This window comes from Liolophura sinensis, chromosome 7 (assembly GCF_032854445.1).
Source record: "Liolophura sinensis isolate JHLJ2023 chromosome 7, CUHK_Ljap_v2, whole genome shotgun sequence".
In the NCBI taxonomy this organism is placed as follows: Eukaryota; Metazoa; Mollusca; class Polyplacophora; order Chitonida; family Chitonidae; genus Liolophura; species Liolophura sinensis.
The window spans coordinates 22,646,105-22,673,421 of NC_088301.1; the positions used below are offsets into that span (position 1 = coordinate 22,646,105).

The 27,317-nt window shown below is 36.9% G+C and overlaps 1 protein-coding gene across 1 annotated transcript in view; it reads right to left on the reverse strand.

The window, feature by feature from the left end:
- Positions 1-8,749: 8,749 nt before the first annotated feature.
- LOC135471825 (tyrosine-protein kinase SRK2-like) overlaps positions 8,750-27,317 on the reverse strand; it is a 39,512-nt gene continuing 20,944 nt past the window's right edge. Inside the window, exons 4-11 of the mRNA XM_064751193.1 lie at positions 26,706-26,810; positions 24,928-25,019; positions 23,355-23,513; positions 22,222-22,368; positions 19,596-19,855; positions 16,679-16,832; positions 15,588-15,719; positions 8,750-14,315 (exon numbers count right to left, since the gene is read on the reverse strand). Coding sequence (XP_064607263.1) covers positions 14,098-14,315; positions 15,588-15,719; positions 16,679-16,832; positions 19,596-19,855; positions 22,222-22,368; positions 23,355-23,513; positions 24,928-25,019; positions 26,706-26,810 — 1,267 coding nt within the window. The 3' untranslated portion in view covers positions 8,750-14,097. The remainder of the gene's footprint in view (positions 14,316-15,587; positions 15,720-16,678; positions 16,833-19,595; positions 19,856-22,221; positions 22,369-23,354; positions 23,514-24,927; positions 25,020-26,705; positions 26,811-27,317) is intronic.

The following is a 27,317-nucleotide window of genomic DNA, read 5'->3' on the forward strand; positions in this document are numbered from 1 at the left end:
TGTAGGCTCACGATCGCTTTGTACAGGCATACACGGTCTAGTAGATCACTTAGCTCAGGCTGGAAAACGAAAGCAGGTGTAGACCTGTTATTGTCATGCGTATACTGATCAGCGGCATTGGCCGGTGAGTAATGCTTAACAGTCAAAAATAAATTAAACAACATTTTTTATGGATTTACGAGGAAGTTTGTATTGTCTGGGTAAAATTCAAATGCACACTGTGGCGGGTTTGATTTTCAATATTTATATTTCAGGCTTGCTCCGTAATTAGTGATTGAATGATATACACGTACGCATGCGTATAACCGCTTTGTGTAAATGAACTTACATTGGGTGTAACATGTGAAAGCAAATAAATAAATGTTTTTGATGAGTGTCATCAAGTTTAAACAAGGCCTTTTGTAGGCATGGCCTCACAGTTTGTCCTCCTATATTAATATAAAGGTGACGTAATATTAAATGTGATGAATTAATTTAAGTGAATAAAACATTTGAAATTATGCAAGCTTTCATAGGAAAAATGCTTTTGGATCCACGATGCCTGTAGTGGTCCCTTCCCTTTTATTCATATTCTTAGTCAGTTCAGTTCTTATTCATTAACTTAATTTATATCGCCTTTTTACATGTTTATGTTTAAACGACACGCCGCGTAATGATAAATTGTTCACAGGTTTTAGCATAATGTTATACATTACAAAATTTTGTTAACATTTATAATGGGGAATGTGACACTTGAAATTAAGAATTTGACAGGAGATATAGTGTTAAATTAAGATAAATGTTAATGTTAAAGTGTTAAAAAATACACGATGAAGTGTTAACCTAGCATTGGAAATGCTTAATTCTCTCCTCCACCAAATTTTGGATTTAACATTATCAGTTATATGATGACATTTATATAATATATACAATATGTATATATATATATATATATATATATATATATATATATATATATATATATATATATATATATATATATATATATATATATATATATATATATATATATATATATATATATATATGTAATAAATACAGGATACATGTACTAAGTATTTATAGGCCTACTATATGTGCATGTGCATGTATGTGCATCCGTGCATGCCCAGTCATAGAATTGGTATATCCTTTCCTTTTGAGAGAACACGGACGTTTTCTTAAATCTAACTGTCATTAAAAGTGACTCAGAAGCCTATGGTTTACGACCAAATACTTTTTCCATGACTTGATGATATTGCATTTAACCGGTCGTGCTTTACACATACGATCATCAAATTTATGATCCCACTATGATTCAGATCTTACCATAAAATCAACTGACAGTATTTATGAGATGTATTGTGGAACAGATAAGAAATGTCTAATGTTATATATGTGTAGAGATTAATATTATTGCCTTGTTTGAAATAAAACAAAAATGTGTACATGTATAGCACCAAAATACAACAGGTTCAAAATAAATGTTGTCGAGAAGAAGTTTAGTGAAGGGATAATGTCATTCTGACAATCAGTCATCTGGTTGATCACTCCATGGTGACTACTCACCTTTGGGACAGAGAGCACTTGGGGGCCGGCCAATTTTTAGTGCATGGTTAGAGGCGCTTGCATTTCAATCGCTGGAATGAATGAATGGATGAGTGAATGATTGAATGAATGCTTGGGGTTTAACGTCCCAATTAACAAGTTTTCAGCCATATGAAAACGACAAGTCATTAGATATGTGTATATCTACTGAGTTTTCTTGAGGCAGGGCCAGTCCATACCGCCAAGGTTCTGGCACCACTGAAGTATCACCCCGAACACACCGGACATGACACCCACCCAGTGACATTATACTGACACCGGGCTAACCAGTTCTGTCTCCTTGCTCTAACCCCTCAATGCTGAGAGCCAAGCGAAGCAGCAATAAGTTTTTAAAGTCTTTTGTATGACCCGAGCAGGATTTGATCCTGGGTTTCCCGACTTCGATTAATAGCTGGAGAACAAAACTGCTAGTTCAAAATCTGCCTTGGGGGAATTTGTACACTCTCCCGCTGTCACTGTTTGTCGATCATTGATGAAGGCATCAGGTCCGGATGGGATCAGTGATTTTATGTTGCAGAGTGCAGCGGGAAGTATAGTACCCTCGCTTACTAAACTATTTAACACTTCATTACAAAACGGCGTCTTTCCGTCCGCGTGGAAAAGGTGCCGCGTTTGCCCAGTATTTAAAAAAGGTGATCGACATTGTATTTCTAACTACAGACCAGTATGTCTTCAACCATCGATATCCAAAGTATTTGAAAAAATCGTCCATAAACATTTATATCAATATCTTACGATAAACAATATTCTTATTCCTCACAACGCAGGATTCAAAAGTGGTGATTCAACTATCTGTCAACTAACTAAAATCGTCCATAATATTTATAAAGGTTTAGACAACGGTAATGATATGTGTTTGGTATTCTTGGATGTGAGCAAAGCCTTTGACAAGGTTTGGCACACAGGTTTACTATTTAAGTTGAGGCAGATGGGTATTGGAGGAATGTTACCGGCGTGGATAAATGATTACTTATCTGATCGATCAATCTCTGTTTGCCTCAATGGTAAAGAATCAAGCTCGAATCCTACGTACTCAGGAGTTCCCCAGGGCTCTGTACTTGGTCCTTTGTTGTTTCTTATCTTCATAAATGATATAGATACTAATACTGAATGTGACATAAATATATTTGCTGACGACACATCCTTGTTAGAAGAAATTAAAGAACTACCAGTCTCAGAAACTGGTACCGTGACCTTAACAAGTTAGCATTGTGGGCAAATCAATGGTGTGTCACATTCAATGTTCTTAAGACAGTTTATTTACTTGTATCATTAAAGGGAAATCCTTCCTATCCCAAACTGTATCTTAATGGCACGGAGGTGAAGAGCGTTCAGTCCCACAAACACCTTGAGATCTTTTTACAGGACAATGGGAAATGGGACGAACACATTAGAAACTTAGTTAATAAATGTAACAAAAAACTGAGTATTCTCAACCGATGTAAGAAATGCCTTACCCGAAAATGTTTGAAAACTCTATACTTCAGTCAAATAAGATCTACCATCGATTATGGTGACATCCTGTTTGACAATTGCGGTATAGTGTTGTCTCAAAAACTTGAAACAATTCTGCGAAGAGCTGCTCTTCTCTGTTCTGGGGGCCTAGGTCGGACATCGTATAGTAAATTATTAAATGAACTAAGATGGGAACCGCTTTATGTGAGACGTAGATCCCACAGAATTCTTCTCTTCCATAAAATTATAAATGGGCTTTCGCCTCCTTATTGAAGAAATGAAGCTGTCGCCAGTACATACAATCTACGAAATAAGCACAACATCCGTCTTCCTAAAGGTCGTATCCAGTTGTACATGTCGTCATTTATTCCCCAAACAATTAAAGTTTGGAATTCAATACCTCTCCACTTTCGTCACGACTCTTTAGAAAAGCTTAAATCCTATCTCAAACCTAGTTTTGTTGACAGCATTACTATTTCCGTACTGTACGATTCTTTTGTAACATTTTCCTCGATACTGCATTGTAGGATGCGGATGGGACTGAGCGCTCTTCACGCAGACTTATTTACCAATGGCCTTTCAGATGACCAGTCTTGTCATAAATGTAATTACAAATGTGAAAATTCTCATCATTTTCTTATTGAATGTCCCGCATATGCCGCTCAAAGGAAGCACATGTTCGACAGGTTTACTAAAACGATTTCTCCAAATGCTCACTTATCTATTTTCCTTCCGCATTGCTCAAAACATATCTCAAATATTTTACTTTTTGGATCAAATGACCTATCTCTTGAAGACAATAAAACCATATTTTGTTCTGTGCACAAATTCATTCAAGATACTCGAAGATTTATCCATCGTACTCACCAAGTAGTTCAAACAAGCTCCTTTTAAGATACAAAGTGCTAAGACTGAAACCCATTCTTAAATCTGTTATATAATCGGTACTTAATGAAGTATATGAGTGTGTGCAGTATTGGACGCCTATGTGTATTGTAAATATGTTATTCTTCACTATCAAGTTTTGATTATATAAATGTATGATGTATATAAGTTTGAGGAGACCCCCTAGTGACCCATGGGTTGTGGGTTATCCTCAGTAAACAAATAAAGAATTAAATTAAATTAAAAGATGACAATGAGCAGCGGACGACACCTCATGAGGCCGTTTACGCAGTCTAAACTTCGTGGAAAACCATTTGTCTTCCACTAATGCGGTGTGCATGTCTGTACGCCACATGCATGTGGGAAAGTTCGTCAGTAACATGCCAAAGGACTGTGGTTTGGCCACCTACTCTTGAGCAGGGCCTGAAAAAGAAAGAAAGAAAAAAAAAGTAATAATAAAATCCAGTTTTTCTAAAACACAAATATATTACTGGGTATATTTTCCCGCGCAGTTGTCCCTCCGGCCCAAGAACTATTGACCACTGTTCTCTTGCCATACTAAGGCCTTTACCCACAAATCGTAATCGGAAAAGCGAGAAGGAACAGTTAAAAGACTACACTCAAAAAAATAATATGTTAATTTTAACAGAAAGTCTGTAGCTGAGTGATGCTAGGATATATTCTGCTGTTGCAGCAGATTATTCTGTTAAAGATAACATGAAGTCTGCCACTATATATACATTAGAAAAAGGGATATAGGACACAGTTATCACAGAAAAATATGTAAAAAAATTCTATAAAGTTTTGAAAGGCGAGAAGTTAAATTCGGCATTGGGGATATATGGCATTGACGGAAAGCCCTCCTGAGCTAGGCCAATCCCTAACGCTGGAAGCGTCACCTGATAATTGGCTGTCACGCCAAAAAACCTATAAGCTCTCGATTGTCAGTGTGGTTTCAGTGTGCATTTTGGATCGAACATTTATGAACAGGGAGCTGAGAACGGCTGCCCTTGTCACAAAACGTACATGTTGGGCAAGAGATTGCAGTAACTTGTCAGGGTGAGCTGGCAAGAAAACCGCCTTGGGAGAGTCATTGCTTGAAGAAAAATATAATTGTGACTTTGCATCATTTCCTGTTATCAAGGTCAGATTTATTACGAAACTATCTTCCCGAAATCTGCATGAAAGAGTCTCTTATAAATCATGTTCGGTAACAATTAAAAGCAGATGATAGTATTATTCACAGCTATTCAATGTTCCAAAGGCTCCTCGTTCTATCACTGATAGATTAAACAACACCCCCTATTTAAACTATACCTCCTAGCCAACCCATACAGTCGAATATTTGGTTCCTTATTCAATGATGTATACATGCAAGCACTACTTAATCAGAGGGCCGTCTAGAGTGAACTATTCTAGAGTATGGCGTAAAACGCAATCAGTCATTTAATCAACCATTCCTTGCACCAACATATATCCACTACAAAACAGCAGTATTAGAGTATTAACTGGTATCGAGAATATAGGATGAAATAAAACGAAATAATTATACACGGAAACAAATTCCGAAAAATGTATATAGGAGTTGTCAATAATGGCTTCTACGTGATCCTTTCCCATGAAACTCCACTAATACGCTGATGTAAAAATGTAATGGTATCAAATCCACGACGAAATAAAAGCTGGCTGCATGGGTGAGAATATATTGCACAAGAAATTATAACCTTTTTCCACATGCATACAAAAGCTCAAAGAGAGACTTGGGTATAGGGTCATAGCTCACAGTGAATGGTGTACAAATGAATCAGAGATGAAAGGTTTAGAGACGCTAGGGAATCGTGGAAGGCACGTTCAACAAAAAATTTACTTCAAAAAGAAATAGCTATATTTTCTTCTTATATGCAGGGATAACAACCACGTGTACAACTATTCTTTCTGCCTGAAGTAAGAAAATGGTAAAAATCTCCGTAATAGTAACAAATGATAGGGAAAAAATGGTCTTTTTGCGTTGGAATTTTTCAAATTTGCTTGATTGTCCCTTCTAGGTTTCCGTAGCTTAGAGACGGAGTGATACATTACACAGCGGTTTAATGATTTAAAACCACGAAGTAGGTCAAGTGAACTACCGGTATATACAAAGTATATGACTGACTCACTGTAGATAAGGTTTCAACTGAATGTTATATACTCAGTGATCGTGCTGTACTTATTCAAACAAGAAAAGATGTATGTATACCCCACCTGATACACGGTCGACGAGGGTTCGCAGAGTTTATACAAAGGTCCTCCAGTAAGGCTGTCTAAGAATGAATGTAGAGGCTTCCAAACCAGCTTGAGCTAATGTGGGGAGTTATCGAGAGATAATATTTGGTCGTTGGTTATTCGTGGTGCAAATTAAACTGGGTTATTTCTGTGCCATGATAAGATCGAAAACTAGTCTTTACTTTTTTTAGGATAACATGGTTATCTTTCTCTCCTTGTTTTCTTGGGCTTTCAACGCGATTTTCATAATATTTCGACTTTGTCTCATAGAACATGGTCGGTGCTAGCTCACCGAAACGTCATGTCGACAACGCCAGATACGACACTCTTCAGCTGACCAAGCACTTCTTCATATATTCCCTTGTCTGGGCGAATTTGCCACAGCTTGTCAATTTATTTCATTTTTGTTGGACAGCACATTCAAGATATTTCACTTATACGATAGCGGTCAGTTTTATGAGTGGAGGAAACCTGACTGTACCAAACGAGCGACGTTTGGCAAGGTCCTATGGTCTTTTCCACAAGTGGCGTACAGATATGCACACCATATCAGTGAAAGACAAGTGGTCTCCCGCGAACGATAGGACTACGAAAATGGCCATACGAATGTCGAAGACAGCTTATTGTCAACGAGGCCTTGCTAACAGTGAGATTTTGATTTGATTTGAGTGGTGTTTCACGCCGTACTGAAGATTAAACAGTGAGAGGCGGGAAATCTAGAAATTCCAGTATTTGACAGGATTCTTTAATGAATCCTGGTCGCCGCCGGGACGGACGATGCACCCAAAAGCACCGTGATAAGACTGATTACATTTACAGTCGTCTAGCATAAACATACTTGTGATACATTATTTGGGTATATTGTGTCGCATGATACAGCAGTACATAGATTTGTCGGGCATAAAGTAGCCTACTGGTAACTACAGTGGGTTGCTTAACCCTTGTCCTTTGTTTTGAGGCATTATTTTTTTTCACCCGTGCATGCACGATAGTGAGTCTGACGGGGCACTGGAAATACTTTAGTCAAATCGTGGCGATAATAAGGTAGCACAAAAACGCCGACTTAATCACAATGATGTGCGACCCAGGGTCTGCAGATTTGACCTGCGTAAATCAAATCAGAGTACCCATCGTGATGAGCAATGTTTGCTTCTGTGACTTGTAGTCTAGATGTAATAGTCTGACATGATTTATGTATACAATGTACATACCGTTAGTATCATGCTTGTAATCAAAGACGCGTGATTGACGTATCTGGATGGGAACATCCATCAAACGCAACAATGTTTCGGTCATATGATAACGAGAAGCCTTCGGGTGTGTGTACATATACTGTGTCTTATTGTGGCAGGGCGTATCCGTGCCATAAAAGTGCTCCTGTTACTTAAGTACCAAGCCGGGACACCAGACATGACACCCTGTGCATGCATTAATCTGTTAATTTTAACAGTAAGTCTGTTGTCTGGGTGATGCTAGAATGTATTCTGTTACTGTAACATCATATTCAACATAATATCTATAATTATCTAAAAGAATCTTTATGTTGAATTCACAGAATGAGTGTGTTATATTTAAGATCTGCTGCAATTTCTTGAATGCATTCTAGATTCACCCAGACAACATACTTTTAATTAACTGATTAATTCTTTGTGTGATTTCTTTTGACTAACTGTCGTTTGTATAGACGATATTACGTAAAACACACCTAATAACAATATACTGTTTATATATCTTTAACAAATTTTGGGCTTACTCTAAGCGACATTTCGGCACTAGTCTGGCAGTTATACTCAGAAACTGAGGGTTTACGTCACTTTCAACTTCGTTTCGGTTATATCATGACGATAACTTCTGTGATTCTTCAACATTTTCGCACGTTTGCAGGGTGTTTATTTAAGCATAATCTGAAGACGTTATTCTATGCAAAAGCCCTGAAATGGCAATCCAACCATTACCTTAAAAATGTGCATAAATTGCACTGAAAATTACTCTTTCACATCCGAAAAGGTTGAGGAATTAGGGTAATTGTAGCAGATTGTCCGTTTATCGACATCACGGTGATGCCTTTATAATGCAGTATAACGGTACAGTGTATGACCAACTCCAGAAGGCTGAACGCCTTGCCATATTTTTACATGTTGTATCGAGACTGCCAATGTTAAAGTCGTAGGCTTGAACTCTAGCCTTTACCACTCGACCATTCTTTTGTGCTTTGGTATGATTAATTTGCAAAAGAATATTCACTTATAAGAGTCATGCAAGTTTCATGCATGGGTGGAAGAAAGCCCTGAGAAAGCCATTCACCTCTGCACGGACTGTCACTGAAATACCCTTCACATATTTCCATTCCCAGATGGGGCTCAACCAGTACCTCATACAGGTGGAATTAGGTACCAGTGAGCTCCATCGAAATTCATACTGGACCACATAAGCATCCTAACAAGCGCAATGTACCACATTCTATTGCAGAGAACACTGGAAGTGAGTGATATCACAAAGTCTGCCTAAGGCCCGATTTATGTAATTTGGAAGAAAACAGACTTACAAAAACAACTTAAATCAGGTGCTGTATATATTTCATCAAAATTCATGTCTTGTTTTTTTTTTTTTGCATAAAACAAATCTTGACAATTTATTTCAAATCCCAACTTAACCCGACAGCGCCATTTCATCTGTGTTTGACGTGTACACATCCTCTGATCCTTAAGAGCATCCAGTGTCAAAGAGTGTGTTCAGTTCAAACATTTTTCTGTACACATTTCAAATAACCACAAACACTGCGACCTCTTGACAATCTCTGACTTAACCTATGCCTTTCTGAGTTCCTATTTTGATCTGGAGGCTGGTTTTTATAAACAACAATGTCTGCAAATAATTTCCCAAGATGACAGAAATCTCAGATAAGCAAACCAATATAAATTAATCAACGTTTAACTCTCGTACAGATAATCCAATCCACAATGATATCCGTCACATTTTCACCCCTGTATTCCACTCTCAATTTCTTCCTCTTCATTTCAATTCTGACCATTGCAGTTTTCTCTCGGTCTAGACAAGCGAAATAATTCTATCCAACTTCAATTTGTTTGCCACAAAATTGTAAAAAGTCATATCTTTCCCTCAAACAATACAACTGTGGTTGGTTACTTCAAAACACTGAATCAAAAGGCAAATTGTGAAGATTTTTTTGTTTTCTCAAAACAATGTGGCTGCAATATAGTCAAACATAAAACTACTTAAACAGATTTGTCAGAGTTCACAAATTACAAATTTCAAGTCACCAGTCTCCGTGCTACTCCAACAATCCGAAGACTTTGGAACCAGGGCAGAAACCTTAAAAATTCTGTCTTCATTCCACTAGGTTTTCAAACTGCAGATGTGATTTCAAAAAATATCTTAGTTCAGTCAAGAAACTTTCAAAAACTTTGAAATACTGTACTCCTCAGACAAAAAGCGAGGGAACATCAGGAAATCTAACACTAAATGGCAAACTATTAAGGACAAGATACTCTTTAAAAATGAGGCATTTTTTCTTTTTTTTGGTTGACATTTTTCATGAACTGATTTACCATTTCCCAAGAATTCAGTTGTCCAGCTCACAATAGGTCATCATCTTTTTAAAAAATTCATTTCTAAAATGTAACTGTTGCCTGTTTTATTTCTTTTCCACAGATGACAGTTCTTCATTGCAAACCATATCTAAACTCTGCTCCTGGTGGGAATCTTTTATCACAAACAGATCAAAAGATACAAGAAACAGCCACACTGGAAAAAAAACTTTTACAAAGCACCTCCAACTAAAGCGGCAATTAAAATTATAATCAATTATAAAATTTAAACTCAAGATCTAAAATTCTACATGAAATTTAACAATAGAAGGAATGCAAAATTTGATTAAATGGTCTGAAAAAGAGTAAGATTAAAGGACTTACTACACATATAAGCACCAAAAAAAAAAAAAAAACAGGAAAACAGATAACAAAATGGAATGTACATGAATTGTAGAACTATTTACTGGAAACTATTCATTGTCCCCTGTTCGGAAACAGTGAAGATTAAGACTATGCATTTGTAAAATTTGCACAATAAACAAATTACAATGTAAGCACAAATGATTTACTCCAAAATATAATATGCCTACAGGTACTTACATATAAACAAAGCCTGCAGATTCATGGACCTGTTTCTACTTTTTTTTTTTACCTATCAGTTATCTACATAAACAAAAGATTGAAACAGCTAAAAATATTTGCTGATAAAAAGATCATATTTGCACACAATATTGTTTGTACATGTAATACAGTTAAAATATAGTTAAAATGGGTTCCTTGTTGGTTATTACATAGCAACGCACAAGCAGAAAGAGTGTTATGGAAACATTCAAGATGCGCAAAGATGTGCCCTACTTCTTCTAACTTTTAGTATTAGTAGTGCTAAAAGCAAAGAATCACATTTCTCTGAATATGTTATTCACGAGATGGACTATAAACCTTGTCCAAATAAACAACAACTAAATATTGCTGCTACAATTACATGTATACTGGTTGCAAAGAGCAGATCACGTCCCAAAAGTAAGAACAATCAGGGTATATGAAAGAAACTTTATCCCACAGAGCACTGTAATATTAAATGCTCATGTACTAAAAGTATCATGCGTAATAAAATAATTTGTACGCCAGCACATTTGTTCCCGAATTACAACAAAGCTGCAATTACACACCTAATGAGATAAGCACCACACTGATGCTCTAAATATGCTAATAAAGACCAAAAATAGTTATGAAAAAAAAAAATGAAAATCAAACTGCAAGTGTGTGTAAGTCAGTTAAAAATGTCCATACTGTATTATGGGCAAATCTGAAATAATGTGAATTACATAAACTACAGATGCATGGAAAAGCAGATGGCAGGCCTGGACTACAGTATGTAAAACTGGTGTCACAAAAAAAAAAAAAAAGAAAAAGCTATGGTTCATATTTGTGTTATGAAATATGTAGTATTCCACTGGCATTATTTTGGCTATGTACAGTTGGCAAAAAAATAAATGATCAAAATCCTTCAGTCGTTGTGATTTACACCATACTCTCAATGTTCAACCTTAAAGATGATATATTACTAGCTACATGGAGCTCCTTCTCGCGGTTCATTACTGTACTCATGACAGCAAACAGCTCTCACTGCTCATCCATACCGCACTCAGGAGAAAAGAGAGCTGTCTCTATATCACTCACCATTTACTGTGCCTATGCTCATGAGAACAAAAAGCCCTATGCCTGTACTCATGAGAACAAAGAGCTCTAACTATACCTGTACTCATGAGAACAGAGTTCTCTCTTTCTGTTCATCGTTACTGTACTCGCAAGAACTAAGAGCTCTCTCTCACTGTTAGAAATGTCCATACTCATGAGAACAAAAGCATGCTCTCTCACTGTTAACTGTGCTTGTTCTTATGAGAACAGAGTTCTCTCACTGTCTACTGTTTCTGTACTCATAAGAACAGAGCTTTCTCACAGACACTGTTCACTGTTAATGAACAAAAGCTCTCTCTAACTCTTCATCATCAATGGGCCTGTACTCAAGAGAACAAAGGGCTCTCTCATTGTTTGCTGGGCCTGTGTTCATGAGAATAAAGAGGTATCTCTCACTGTACACTGTTACTGCGGCTGTGCTGGGAGTGGCCATTGGCTAAGCGTTCTAAGCATCACAGAGAAGAGATGGTTGGTAGGGAAGTCGTATCACATATAGGTTTAACACCTGAATACTGAGTGGAGGTGATAGGTTACAAGGTAAAAGGAAAAGTCCATTTCAATGTCACCCAACCATTTTACAAGTATATACAAATTTCACCTCACAATCACCCTCTCCAGAAATACAGTAGCAAAATGGCTTCAGATTCACCTCCTCTGTTCGTACTCCCATGCATCACAAATTTTTCTAGTTAAATCCTAAACTCACAACAATTTATCATGAAGAAAAAAAATCTATTCTTATGTAAACTAAACATAAGCTACAATATACATATTTTATACATATGATATTTGTCATATTGACATTTTCTCTCTCTCAAATTTCAAAAAAGTAAACTCAGATTGAAACAGCTCAGCATTACCTAATGTTTTAACTGAACTGTTTTTGCAGCAGCCGGTGATAAATTTCTGGTGATGTAAAATTATTTTACACATCAAATTTACCATACCATAGCCTAATTACCTTCTTCTGAATATCATTTTCATAAAAAAATACTTTCAGACACGTGAACAGTCAACCAAAGAATTTTCTAGCAACAATACAGGTTTCAGAGCTAAGACATTATTCGCGTTCAGGGAAAACATTTCAGTTCTGGCAGCGATGTTTGGAATGGCTTTCATAATCTGCACATGCATATTCATTGTTATTACGGTATGGTCATTTAGCTTGTACAGTATTACAGAAACATTTAACAAAGTGGTGTTATTTACCAGCAGCCTGTCCACAAGTTACACATTGTCAACAGGGTTATTTCCCTTAACAATAGTTCATTTGTTGCGTTTGTTTAGGAGCCAGGCACAAAGAAGGCCTGGAGGGAATGTCTTCTGTGTCCCACAACATTAAAAAAGTGAAAGTGTTAAAATTTTGTTTTAGAAAAAAAAAACAAAAAAAATCGAACAACAAAGATGGTCCCAAGTAACAGAGAGATCACCTGAACAATTTGTCGATTATGTACATAGTGTTGGGATAGCTTATTCAGCACTCGCATGTGGCGTGAGAAGTTAGTTAACATGTAAAGACAGCTTGTCATATTATTGCCCATGTGTTTGTTACCCTTCAGTGTTCCTGGTGTTGAAATAAACATACAAATATATGACGAGTTCTGAAAATTCAGTAAATCAGAAAACACAATTTACACTATCAAAAAATTTGGTGTCATAAAATTAACCACATCTTAACTTGAAACCAAAATATCAAAAATTACCGGTACTTCTTGAGAAGACAAAAGTTTGATCAATCGCAACAAAATATTGTTCAGAACTGGTACATTCTTCCCAAATTCACTGCTCAAATTACACATGTATAAGTAACAGTTCCTGACATATTAAAGGAAACAAAATGACAATTTTGTCTGTACTGTCTTTTTTTTTTGTATGACAAGTGAACATGTCATAATGTGCGACAGTTTTATCAAAATGCCCAGTACTTATTGACACTGTCAAAATTTCAGATCGACTGATTCTTTTCTAGCTATTATTGTAGCATAAGGCATTTCAGTTCTAGCTGTACATGTATACAGTAGGTCCATCCAAAAATGGGACGCTCCAAATAAACTTCAGCATCAACATATGTAACTTCAATACCAATTACATGCAACAAGAAAAAAAAAGTTATCTCAAAATTGTAGTTTGTCTACCAAAATTGTTTTTTTTTTCCTCAAGAAAATACAGATATTCTCCTTATTTAAAATGATGCGGCATTCTTTAAAACATGAAGTTTGTTTAATCCAGAGGACATCCATGTACCTGCCATTTTTTCATCTCCTTGCACCATAAATTATGCATCAATTGAACTGGCAAATAGTGCTATTATTAAATGTAATTCACTCAAAGTTTCTCAAAATACAAATTCAGCACTTGAGGTAAATCACTCATCTCAGACAAGGCTTTGCTTCCAGAGACAAAATTGCGATCCTCCTCCTCCTCAATCTGTGGTAGCAATTTGTGGCCACACCATTGCAATTTGTTGCTACTTGAACACGTAGGTCTGTTGGCATTATTGCATTGTGTCAACAGTTGTTTGATAGGCAGCTACATTTTGGCTGGGCATGTACATGTACATCTAGATGTCACAGATATGCCAGTCAAAGTTGCAAAGGTCGACTGTCCGTAACAAACTTTTTGACCATCTCTGCAAACGGCTTGCAATAATGCAACATTATCACTGGTTGTCAACGTCCCTGTAGGTGCTTTCTGCAGCAACAAAGTAGTCATCGAAGAATGAGTAGAGGAAAGAGAAAGTGGGCCTGCTCTCGGGACTCTTATCCCAGCACTTGAGCATCACTTCGTAGAGTGCATCTGGACAGGTCAGTCTACCTTTTGGTTTCTCCATTCTGTACCCCTGCTCTAGCCTCTTTAGGACCTCATTGCCTCCCATGCCTGAAAATATCAAATCCCAGTCTTGTCACAAGCCTTGCACAGCACAAATGTACTTTAAAACAGTTGTAGGGGCTTCAGTGGCTCAGTTGGTTGCACAATGCTAGCGCAACGTAATGACCCGGGAGCCTCTCACTAATGCGGTTGCTGTGAGTTCAAGTCCAGCTCATGCTGTCTTCCTCCCGACCGTAAGTGGGAAAGTCTGCCAGCAACCTGCTGATGTTTGTGGGTTTCCCTCGGGATCTGCTCGGGTTTCCCCCAACCATAATGATGGCCGTTGTCGTATAAGCGAAATACTCATGAGTACGGCGTAACACACCAATCAAATAAATAATCAAATAAATAAACAAATAAATAACACAGTTGTACACTGATTTACCTGAATTCCTCAACCTTTTGGCATGTAAAAGAACTACATTTGTTGGATTTGCCACTTTTCAGGCTTCATAACAAATACAATTTTATCAGTCTACACAGAATAATGCCTTCAGAATATGCTTGAATGAACACTTTGCCAATGTGCCAAAAGGTTGAGGAATTGATAGTATTGTTACAGTTACATTTATCTGATTGTTGCTAAACAACATACTCCCATGAATTTTCAAATTATACAATGATGATCAGTTTTATGGGTGGTGGAGACTGAAGCGCTCACGAATAAAATCACTGACCTTTGGCAAGTTACTAACAAACTTTCTCATACGTGACCTACAAATATATGCACCACACTGGTGGAACACAAGTGATCTTCCATGAATGCTACACTACATAATTAGCAACAAAAGCACTGTCAAATGCTTTATCTATCGTCACCAGGGCCCCACAAGCACTGTCAAATGCTTTATATCATCACCAGGGCCCCACAAGCACTGTCAAATTCTTTATATATTGTTACCAGGGCCCCACAAGCACTTTCAAATGCTTTATACCATCACTAGGGCCCCACAAGCACTCTCAAATGCTTTATATCGTCACCTGGTCCCCACAAGCACTGTCAATTGTTTTACATCGTCAACAGGGCCCCACTAGCACTGTCAAATGTTTTATATCGTCACCAGGGCCCCACACACTGTCAAATGCTTTATACCGTCACCAGGGCCCCACAAGCACTGTCAATTGCTTTATATCGTCAACAGGGCCCACAAGCACTGTCAATTGCTTTATATTGTCACCAGGGCCCCACAAACAGCGAGGGCTAAGTAATCTACAAATTCCCTGGCTGAATTCAGATGTACAGGCCCGACTATATAAACACTTATGGAGTTGGATACACACCTGGATATGGGACTCTGCCAAATGTGATGATTTCATACAACAGCACACCGTACGACCACACATCCGACTTGACACTGAACATACGATGAAAAGCAGCCTCAGGTGCTGTCCACTTGATGGGGAATTTGGCAGCTGAAAGCATGATGTCAAATATGATAAGGAACATAATTTAATTATCATGGTTGCAAGTCCTAATTTATTTACTTTACAGGTGTTTTACGCTGTAATCAAGAATATTTCACTTATGTGGCGGCGACCAGCATTACTGACATGATGGAGGGTGGAAACTGAGCAGAGCCCGGGGGAAACCCACAACCATTTGCGGGTTGCTGACAGACCTTCCCACATATGGCTGGAGAGGAAGCAAGTTTTAACAGGTATGCCATGTACATTAAGCTGATGACTGATATTATACACCAAGTATAATAATTAAACACAAAACCACACTAGACCAAATGTGTAATACATGTATCTCACATAATGTTTACAAAGCATAAAGTTTTATTTTTGTGATGTTGTATAACCTAGATATAACAGATCAAAGTAAGCAAAATCACACACAATAATTTGTTTGTTTGACTCGAGAATATTTCACTTATATGATGGTGCTACGGCAGCCAGCATTATAATAGGAGAAAACCGGGCAGACTATCTGCAGGTTGCTGCAGACCTTCCCATGTATGGCTGGAGAGGAAGCCAGCATGAGCTGGAGCATGAACTGACAGTGACCGCATTAGGATATGACGGTTTTCTAAGACTGTTTTCTAAGCGGTTTTCACTGATGTCATCCGAGCTGTGCTTTGCCTTTAAGCCAAATGACCGTGAGCTAAAAGTAAAGCACTACTGTATTTCCAGTTTCTTTACCATGGTATATCCCATGGCCTTGTAAGAATTCCAGCCTAAAAGCTGATTTATAAAGTCACCATGCACGACAAGACTAAGATGGCTGTAGTCGATTGGGTATGTTTCCTCCCCTCTTCAGAAAAAACTAACATTATATTTATTGTTGTCTTGTCTTTTAAAGGTACATGTCACTAGCACATAACCATGATGAAAACCTGAAAAAAAAGTGTCTCTTATCTTTGACTTACTCTCTGAAGCCTCGTAAACGTCATCCTTGATCAGTCTTGCCAGTCCAAAATCGGCAACTTTCACATCATTGTTTTCTCCTACTAAAATGTTTGCCGCTCTAAGGTCTCGATGGACAAAATTCTGAGTCTCTAAATATTCCATACCACAGGCGACCTACAAATCAAAAAAGAGCAACATGTACACTCTGTCTTTATAGAAGTGCAGTACTTCAGAACAATTCAAAACACAATATTAAAAATATTATCCTTTTCTTGGTATCAAAAAGGTTGTTACAATGAGGAGTAAAAAAGATTTTGAAAAAAAAAACTAAGAATGATTTCCATTGCCCACAAAAAAAATGTGATACATTGTGTCATACTGAAAGTTGGAGTACTGTTATTCCTCAACTTTTTCGCATGTTCATTCATGCGTATTCTGAGGGCATTTTTCTGTGTAGACTGATAAAGTGATACTTTTTATGACACCCTGAAATTGGCCAATTGGTTGAAGATACATGTACATACAGAAGTTAGTATGATCTATTAATAATTTGTACATTTTCTGGTTACAAATTTATAAAGATTGGACAGTCTAGTTTTATCTGCACTTGTATTTGACCAGTATGAGAAAGTGGAAAATCTGACTGTATAAGTAAGACTATTTATAAAATCAGCCTTCAAATTTGCAAAACTTTGCGATGGCAATAAATTGCGGTGTTTTTAAAAATGCTTAAGACACCAAATAAAAGTAGTTCATTTACTCCGTAAATTTCCCTGCACAGTTACAGTAAAGTCTTATTGCATCGCCATTTCCGTCCACATCCTACCCAATTACAGTGTCCAGTTTCCATTTGTCAACCATTTTTTTTAACCATTATCAAGCAACAAAGGACACAACAGAGAATTGCATAATTCCACAAATCAGTCTCCCATCACACTTGCTCTGTTACAGAACAAATCACAACTCAAATTAATACACATTGTTTTCCCGCTAAAAAAAAACTGGAGTGAATATTTCAACCTTATCAGTATAAAGCCATACAGACATACACTACTGCCCAGTTTACCTTACATAGCTATTACTTTAGATTTATGAATGAGGCCTCCAAACCTGAAGAGTTTTGCCACGACATCAGTCAATGACAAGACAAGAAACGAGGAGGCTTTTGGGGCCGTGTGCATAGATTTCTGTTGTGATGAGCACGACTCATGTTGATATATTACAGCCCTGCCGCATTGGTAAATATTTAACTGTTTGCGATTTTTCCATCTTCACAGGCATATACCATAAAAACCATCTTAAAGAAATATTAATAAAATGTTTATTTGAACAAGAACATAACCTGTGCTGGTTTAAGAATTAGTGACGAACCGGATAGCACGCAGATGAGTGTATGAGGATCTAAAACCCACTGTTTCGTTGGTAGGCCTATACATCTATCGACCCTGGTAGCTGTACGTTAATTGGTATCACCACTCTATCTGGGACAGATCATGCACATTAAACTGAATTTTCTTTTTCTGTTTTACCTATTGATGTATTCATATCATTGCGGCCTAACTGGCTCCTGTCAAACTGCAACAGCAAGAAGTTGCCATCTTGAGTTCAGCTCAGGTCAGCTTTTACGACGGCATTGCTGAACGCTGCCACTAATTTTGCGGGCTGTAAAATGGTGATCTAGTTTGTGCATGGAGGTAAGCAGGCAGTCCTTTAAGGTAGCCAGGTGCCATAAAAAATGCAAATCACACATTCTGCTGACTGAATTGAATTGCATAATTATTTCAAGAGACAGCATATCCCATTTTTTGTCAAAATAATCACCTTTCACAAAACATTTATTTAATTCAATGTTGTTTAGCACATTCTGAAGAATTTTTCTGTTATAACACTGTGTCCAGTTTTATGGGTGCAGGAAACCATAGTTCCTTGGGTGAGAGACCGACCTTCAGCGTGTAACTGTAACTACCCTAAATCAGTTCCTTGGGTAAGAGACCGACCTTTAGCGCGTAACTGTAACTACCCTAAATCTGTTCCTTGGGTAAGAGATTGACCTTTAGCACGTAACTGTAACTACCCTAAATCATTTCCTTGGGTAAGAGACCGACCTTTAGCACATAACTGTAACTACCCTAAATCATTTCCTTGGGTAAGAGATTGACCTTTAGCACGTAACTGTAACTACCCTAAATCATTTCCTTGGGTGAGAGACCGACCTTTAGCATGTAACTGTAACTACCCTAAATCAGTTCCTTAGGTAAGAGACCGACCTTTAGCACGTAACTGTAACTACCCTAAATCTATTCCTTGGGTGAGAGACCGACCTTTAGCGTGTAACTGTAACTACCCTAAATCATTTCCTTGGGTAAGAGATTGACCTTTAGCACATAACTGTAACTACCCTAAACCATTTCCTTGGGTAAGAGATTGACCTTTAGCACGTAACTGTAACTACCCTAAATCATTTCCTTGGGTAAGAGATTGACCTTTAGCACGTAACTGTAACTACCCTAAATCAGTTCCATGGGTAAGAGACTGACCTTTAGCAAGTAACTGCAACTACCCTAAATCAGTTCCTTGGGTAAGAGACTGACCTTTAGCAAGTAACTGTAACTACCCTAAACCAGTTCCTTGGGTAAGAGACTGACCTTTAGCACGTAACTGTAACTACCCTAAATCAGTTCCTTGGGTAAGAGACCGACCTTTAGCACGTAACTGTAACTACCTTAAATTACCTAAAAGTTCATAAATGCATAGTTGCTCATTTTTCCAGACTCTGGAAGTTCCATTAATTTTAGAAAGGTATTTGGAGGGTAGGATGACACTCTACTGGGAGTAGGTAAATTGTATTGCCAGAGGTAATACCTCATGACATTTATTTGCCTCCAAAAAATGGTCTTTTGTGGTCAAATGTTTATGTCATTTAGGGCACACACGAACCTGTGACATCATATCAACGAGCTGTGGCACACGCAGCGTCTTTCCTTCATCCTCTCGCAGGTACTCCAGTAACGCCCCTTTTGTCATCAATTCGGTGATGATCCAGATCGGTTCTGTCTTCGTACACACGGCCAGCAGCTGGACTAACTTGTTGTGACGGAGCCGGTGCATAATCTTGGCCTCCTCTAAAAAGGATTCTGTTGACATCGTGTCCTGCTTTAACGTTTTCACAGCGACATCAACTGAATTTTTCCATTTTCCTAGAAAGTATAAGGAAGTGTATGATCATTTTAGGATTTTTTTTGGTGTTCAATTTTTTGGGTCATGCTTTTACTTATGTTTATTAAAAGAAAACCTAAAATTTATAAAAAGTCTTGATACATGTACATAGATTAAAAAATCAAGATTATGAAAATGAAAAAAAATATTTTTTCAGATAATTTGTTGAAGAATTCAGTCATATAAGTTTGAATTAATGTTTGAAACTTTACCATATATCAAACAAAAATGGAAACAAAACTTAAAAATTAGAAGAACAAACTTATGATCTATGTATTTTACAAAGTTTTAAATGTATCAAGTACAATATCTATTCAAAAAAACAAAATGTTTCTCAAATTATGCAACAATCATTGCAAGAAGATAATGCAGAAAGTAAATGAATAAACTATATATGCATAAAAGCACTGTCCAATGAATGTCAAATGACAACTCATGTAAATGTCCAAGTAAATGTGATAAATTATTTAGGAAAAGGAAAAGATTGCAAATGATATCGCAAAGCACAAAAGCCCCAAAATAAAATAAAAATTAGAGACAATATTAACAAATTTATTGCACTGACTGAAATAAAATCCAATAAATACCACACTAGAAATAAACATTTCATGCTAGTCAAAATAAAGAACAAAGAATAGATATAAAACAGCAGTACATGATAAAAAAATACAGTCCACCTACATGTACAAGAAAAAATATCAGGCACCTGCTCAAATAATTAACAAAAAGTGAAAAGTACAGTTTATAATATATAATGTAAATATATAAACAATCTACCCATATGTAGAGGAAAATAACATCATGGCACTTATTCAAAGGATAAGAGCACACAAACTGATGTTTAAAAACCACCAAACGATTTGACACGTACACATATTACAACAATCATGCACTAGGCTCTCATCAAGTCACAACACTGGCACTACCTGAGTATTTAAGTTTGAGAAGGGTAAGCTCTTTGACACAGATCCCACAGCGCAAAAATGCCTTATCATAATCGTGGTCGCTAAGTAATATCTCTGGGCAAGTAGCTGCAACATGGAGTCAATAATGTCAAGCATTTCTAATAGGTGCGTTTGTTTTTTCTATAAATGCCAATTAATTAATGTCAATTAAGTTCCACAACATTTTCCTGAAACACACTTTGTTTTAATTTCTCGAAATGTAAATGTGCAAACAAAGCTTCTACACCTTGGTCATTAACTGATGCCACTCAGATAACAGTTGACATAAGGTCCAAAATTTTCCCACTCTTTGACAGGAAATATGTATAAAATACTAAGGTAATTAAAAACAATAAAACTGAACATGCCAATTTTTTAATTTTTGGGGGCAAAATATTCATTTTTCAAAAAGCCATAATTTTTGTTTGAGTTATTTTTTGTAAATACTTTAACAATGTGGAACTTGATATCACACAGTAGTCATACAGTAATTCCATGTAGTAACTGCTAAAGTGGCTATAGTTCAACATATTAAGCTCACTTCTCTCACAAGTAGCTTGTTCATACACAGACTAACCAAGTTACTAATTTAGCAGTTAGCTCCCCTGATAATATGACACTCTTTTTTTTTTTTTTCCTGTTAGGAGGTAAATCTAGTGGGTTGCTTAATCAGGCAGATTATTCAACAAGGATACTTGTTCATGACATTTATAGAACATGTACAATTCATTCGTTTATTTATCAATTTTATTTTTACAAATCAAGAATATTTCACTCATACATGATTAAACAGTGTGGGAAAGCCGCCTGGGCCTGTAGTATACAATATACTGTGGTGATCTACCATGCCTTGCTACAAGTAGGTGGAGGAAACCAGGCAGATTCCTGAGAAAGATCAACAATTTCACCAAGTGAATTACAACCCTCATGTCATGAAGACAACCCGCAGTCAAAAGAGCTGAATTCGAAACATCTCTTTCATTGGTTAAGGGACTCTGTCGATCAATTTACATATACAAAGCCAGCTGAATCAGCTAGAATAATGATCAAGCTCCATCATAATTTATGCTCACTTTTAATACTAACATCTATATGTACCAACGTTTATTGCCTTAAATAAAACACAGTTCTCATGTTACAAGATTTCATGTATGTCAACATACATACTGATGATGATGACATGTTACGTGCATCTGATGGATTATAAACTGAAATGTCAACATACATACTGATGATGATGACATGTTACGTGCATCTGATGGATTATAAACTGAAATGTCAATGTACATACTGATGATGATGACATGTTACGTGCATCTGATGGATTATAAACTGAAATCCCCTATTTAGTCTGTTGTATTTGATTCAATAGAAAACTAATCCACAGCTGGTCCACTACCCACCTGCCCACACCTCTCCAAAATGACCATTACCAAGACGTTTGACCAGTTTAATGGCGTCTCTGTTCACCTCCATCTCTCTGAACTGGACAACTGGACGAGATTTTGGACATGCCTGAGTCAAACGGCAACACAGCCCATCTGCAGAGCCTGTTTGGAGTTCAAAAACAGAAAATATCCAGGTATTATCTGTAAACCCATTATTTGGCACATGTAAATTAACCCATCCTTTGAGATGTTCAAACTGATTATTTTTCATATTACATTTATTTCATTAGTGTTTTATGCCATAATCAAGAACATTTCAATTATACAACAGTGGCCAGCATTGTGGTGGGAGGAAACGGGGCAGAGCCTGGAGAAAACAAACCACCATCCGCAGGTTTCAGGCAGAACTTCCTAAATTTGCATTATTTTACTTGAAAACCTTACTGGATGCATTTGTCACGTGTGACATCTTTCTTTCTTCTTTAGCCTCATTATTTCTCCTGTGTAACTGTATTTTAACTGTAACTCCTATTTATTCAACATCCCCTGTGTCATGTCGCTTCTGTGTAACCTCCTTATTTCTTCTGTGTAATATCACTATTCCTCCTGTGTATCCTCATTATTTCATGTGTAATGTCACTGTTTCTTCTGTGCAACGTCACTATTTCTTCAGTGTAATGTCACTATTTTTCCTGTGTAACCTCATTATTTCTTCTGTTTAATGTCACTATTTCTTCTGTGCAACGTCACTATTTCTTCAGTGTAATGACACTATTTCTCCTGTGTCACCTCATTATTTCTTCCATGTAACGTCACTTTTCTTCTGGAAACATCACTATTTCATCAGTGTAATGTCAGTATTTCTCCTGTGTAATCTCATCATTTTTTTCAGTGTAATGCCACTGGTTTTCCTGTGTAACCTCATTTTTTCTGTGTAATGTCACTATTTCCTCTGTGCAATGTCACTATTTCTCCTGTGTCACCTCATTATTTCTTCAGTGTAATGTCACTATTTCTTCTGTGTAATGTCACTATTTCTTCTGTGAAACGTCACTACTTCTTCAGTGTAATGTCAGTATTTCTCCTGTGTCACCTAATTATTTCTCCTGTTTAATATCATCCACATCATGGTTTAATGCTCCTCTCACCTGAGTAATGATCGATGAGCTCGATTAAGCTGGTGAAGGTTCTCCGGGGACTGATCCAGCAGCCTCCGTTATCCAGTTTACGAACACGGTAATGTTTTACGCAGTATTCCTTCTTGACCTCATCAAAGTCTCGCACAGACAAGGCGTAGGAGGCTTTATCTGAAACAACAACTCAACGTTTTAGCTCACTGGCAATTTCCTCTGAACGCTGCTGAAGTCTTAATACAATTGGTTTTACATTTATGTCCCGAGGTATTATGACGTTTTACTATTACAGCCACACACATCACACAATATGTGAGTCAAAGGGCACATAAATGTTTAGTACAGTTCAACAGGAGAAGAAACTAGGCTCAGAGGCCATCAGACAGTCAACATCCATTTCTGTGGGCCCACAGGCCATCAGACTCAGTCAACATCTATTTCTGTGGGCCCACAGGCCATCAGACTCAGTCAACATCTACTTCTGTGGGCTCAGTGGTATATAGGTAGAGAAGGCAAGCAGAAGAGGCTACCAGTATTTATATTCATTTCTTCTGATGGGGTCTAAAAACGCATCAGAAATTTATCACTTCATGTGACAGCTTCAAGAGTCTAGGGGAAACCACTGAATTTCATCAGGTACATGGGCATGGTTTTGATCCACTCATAATGCCAATCACCACCATTTTGGTGACTTGGGTTGAAAAAAAAAAACATCAGAAATTTATCACTTCATGTGACAGCTTTACGAATCTCATCAGGTAAATGAGGATGACACATTAGCCAACTTAAAGCAGCCACCAGATTCCAGACAAATATAAAGACCTGGTTATGAACCATCTGTAGCTGGATTTGAGAGAGTGAGTGATTAGGGTTTAGCGCAGTACTCAACAATTTTTCAGTCCTATGATGACAAAGGAATCCTTTGAGTGCATGTAATGTGCCTCCTTGTTGCAGGACGGATTTTTACCGCTCTTTTATCTAGGTCCACTTCACTGAGATGCCTTTATACTGATACGGGTCAACCAGTTGTTGCACTATCCGCTTCATGCTGAACGCCAAGTGAGGAAGTAAGGACTTCCTCTTTTAAGGTCTTATGTGTGAGCTGACCCAGGACTCTTTCTGTAGGTAACATAAAAGTTATCTCCCTTTATATCTCTAAGTATCTATGGACAATGCAACACTTTGTATTTGAGACCGTAGATATCTGGGGATTTCCCTTGCATGCGGCCACAGCAAGCTCATGATGAGGTGAAAGACAACATGGGATGGTATAGAAAGATGAAAAAAATGGACGATATTCTGAGAACTGTGGCACACAGAGTTTTCTACTGACTCCTGTGTGATTTAGACAAGAGTTTTCTCCACTGTGTCTGCGGGAGTAAAGCATGCTGGGGTGAGTAAAATGGCAACAGTCTTGAACATGCACATATATGCATTATATAAAGTAAATATCTACACATCAAATAATACTGATTCTTAATAAACGTAGGTTTAAATGTAATCTTTACACGAATGTTATGTCCAATGGTAGGAGCACTCTGTCTAGAATTGTGCAAATCTATGTGCTTTTTCAAGGCTTCATGCCTACCTGTACTTTCACGCACTAAGAAAGTCCCTCGTGGATTTCCAGCCAGCAATAACGTTTTATCTGCCTCTTTTCTGTCTGCGACAAACCACCATCTACACAGGGTAGAAAAAGACCATCAATATACATGCACGTCTTGTACAGAACATATGACCGCAATCCAGCTTCCACTACCTGCTTTCAGAGTTTCAGGACTATCCAAGCTTTGTTCTAGAAAGCACTGCTAACCACCTCGATTGTCCTCGGACCTTCTTTAGTTCATATCATATCATATCATATAAGGAACTAACACAGCCTAATTTTTCAACCTTGTCAACTACGTTTGCAACCAATATTTTGAAACATTCTAAATGTCCAGAAATAATTAACACAGTTTTATGAAGCTGCCATCTTCAGTGACACACAAAAAATATTTTAGCATCATATTTATAATAATTGTAAGCATAAATTTCACTGGAAAAAAGTGATTTAGTGGTTGAAAAGGTTGAAGATTTGCAATAACTTCAGGCCTCAACCATAGATGATCCAAGGACGATCCAGGGGTCTTCCTGGCAAAGATCCTTGGACATTTATACTTCATAATACTGGGTTTTACAGGTACTAATAGCTGCCGAAATGTGGGCGTACTGAACACTGCCATATCACCATCTTTATTTTATTTATTTCACAGTTAACATAATACCAAAAAATATTTATTTCTTTATCTGATTTGTGTTTTACGCCATACTCAAGAATATTTCACTTATGCGACAGCGGTCAGCATTAAGGTGGGATACCAAAGAACACCACGACCTTTTATTAACAGTCACATACAATGTATATATGCAGAATGACAAAGTTTTATAAAAGATCATGAGTCTCAGTTTATAAAAAAATACACGTAATATGTAAACTAAATTACAAAGTGCATGATTATACATGAGTATTATGTAGCTCAACCACATGTTGTTGTATTGTTTATCTCAGTGTTTTACAGGGATGAGATACTGTAAATTACAGTCAACTGATAACAAGGAAATGACATACTGGACTGACAGGGCTCAGACTGAAGTGTCACAAAATAAAACAAAAACATTGTGTATTGTAATACATGCACATCAGGATATAAAGTATAAAGGTGGCAACCAAATATGACTTTCAGTTCTCAAAATTGGCTTTCAGTTCTCAGAAGTGGCTTTTAGTTCTCAGAAGTGCTTTTTTGTTCTCACACGAGACTGATTCCACAAAGTCAAAATATCAAGTATGATGTTAAAACTTATCTTGGGGTTTAGGAAATTGAAATTTTGTCCACCTCATCAATGTGATCTTAAGATAAACGTGTCCAAATTTCAACTTTCGGTACTTTCCAAAAACTAAGTATTGTATAGAAATTTTGACTTAATTCTGAAATGGCAAATTTTACACAGAGGAAAATCTGTTCAATGTAACAGTGGTAACCCTCAAGAAATACAAGGTTAAATCTACCAGTTTACTATGTGTACTAGATGTTCTCCTTACTTCATTTTAATTCTACACTGACTAAGGGCACTTTCTTTTCCTTGGGGTAGCTTGGTTTTCATTCACCCATAATGCCATTCACCCCCATACACATGTAATTAGATGAACAAAACATTCTTTTTTTGTTTATTTTTTTAATCAGACTGATAGCAATTATAAAACATATAATAACAAAATTTTCATTTTTTTCCCCATGTCCTTATTTTTTAGGCAGGTATTTAGGTGAAGAGATCAGGTATATTGTCTATATACTTATATTGTACATTCATTATCTCTTCACTTACTCTTGGGCCATTGGAGAGTCATCGTCTATTACCACATAGTTACTTGGAATGTAACCCTCTTCCAATGTCCTCTTGTGATGAGCCAACCACCAATCACAGTTCTCACTGAAATTACATGTCAATTATCTTTGCTTTAAATTCATAATAATAAATAAGTCTTGCCAAGAAATGCTTACAAATGCACCTGTAAATTACATCCGATAAACATTGCATACCTGTTGAATACATGCAGATTCTGCTTAAAATCAGTGTAAAAATCAACATACATTGATATAAAACATTGAAAATGGTACATCATTAATTATTCCAAGTCCTAACAAAAAAAATTGCTAACTTCCTTGAAATTCCAAGTACATGTACATTATACATTCATATACAAGTAAAACATTGAAAATGGTACAGCATTAACCATTCCGAGTCCTAACAAAAAAAATTGCTAAGCTCCTTGAAATTCCAAGTACATGTACACTATACATTCATATACAAGTAAAACATTGAAAATGGTAAAGCATTAACCTAACAAAAAAGAAGTTCCTCGAAAAATCCAAGTACAGTGTACATTCAACTGAATATTTAAGATATATATTTGTGCACGGATTCTCCTTAAAATTC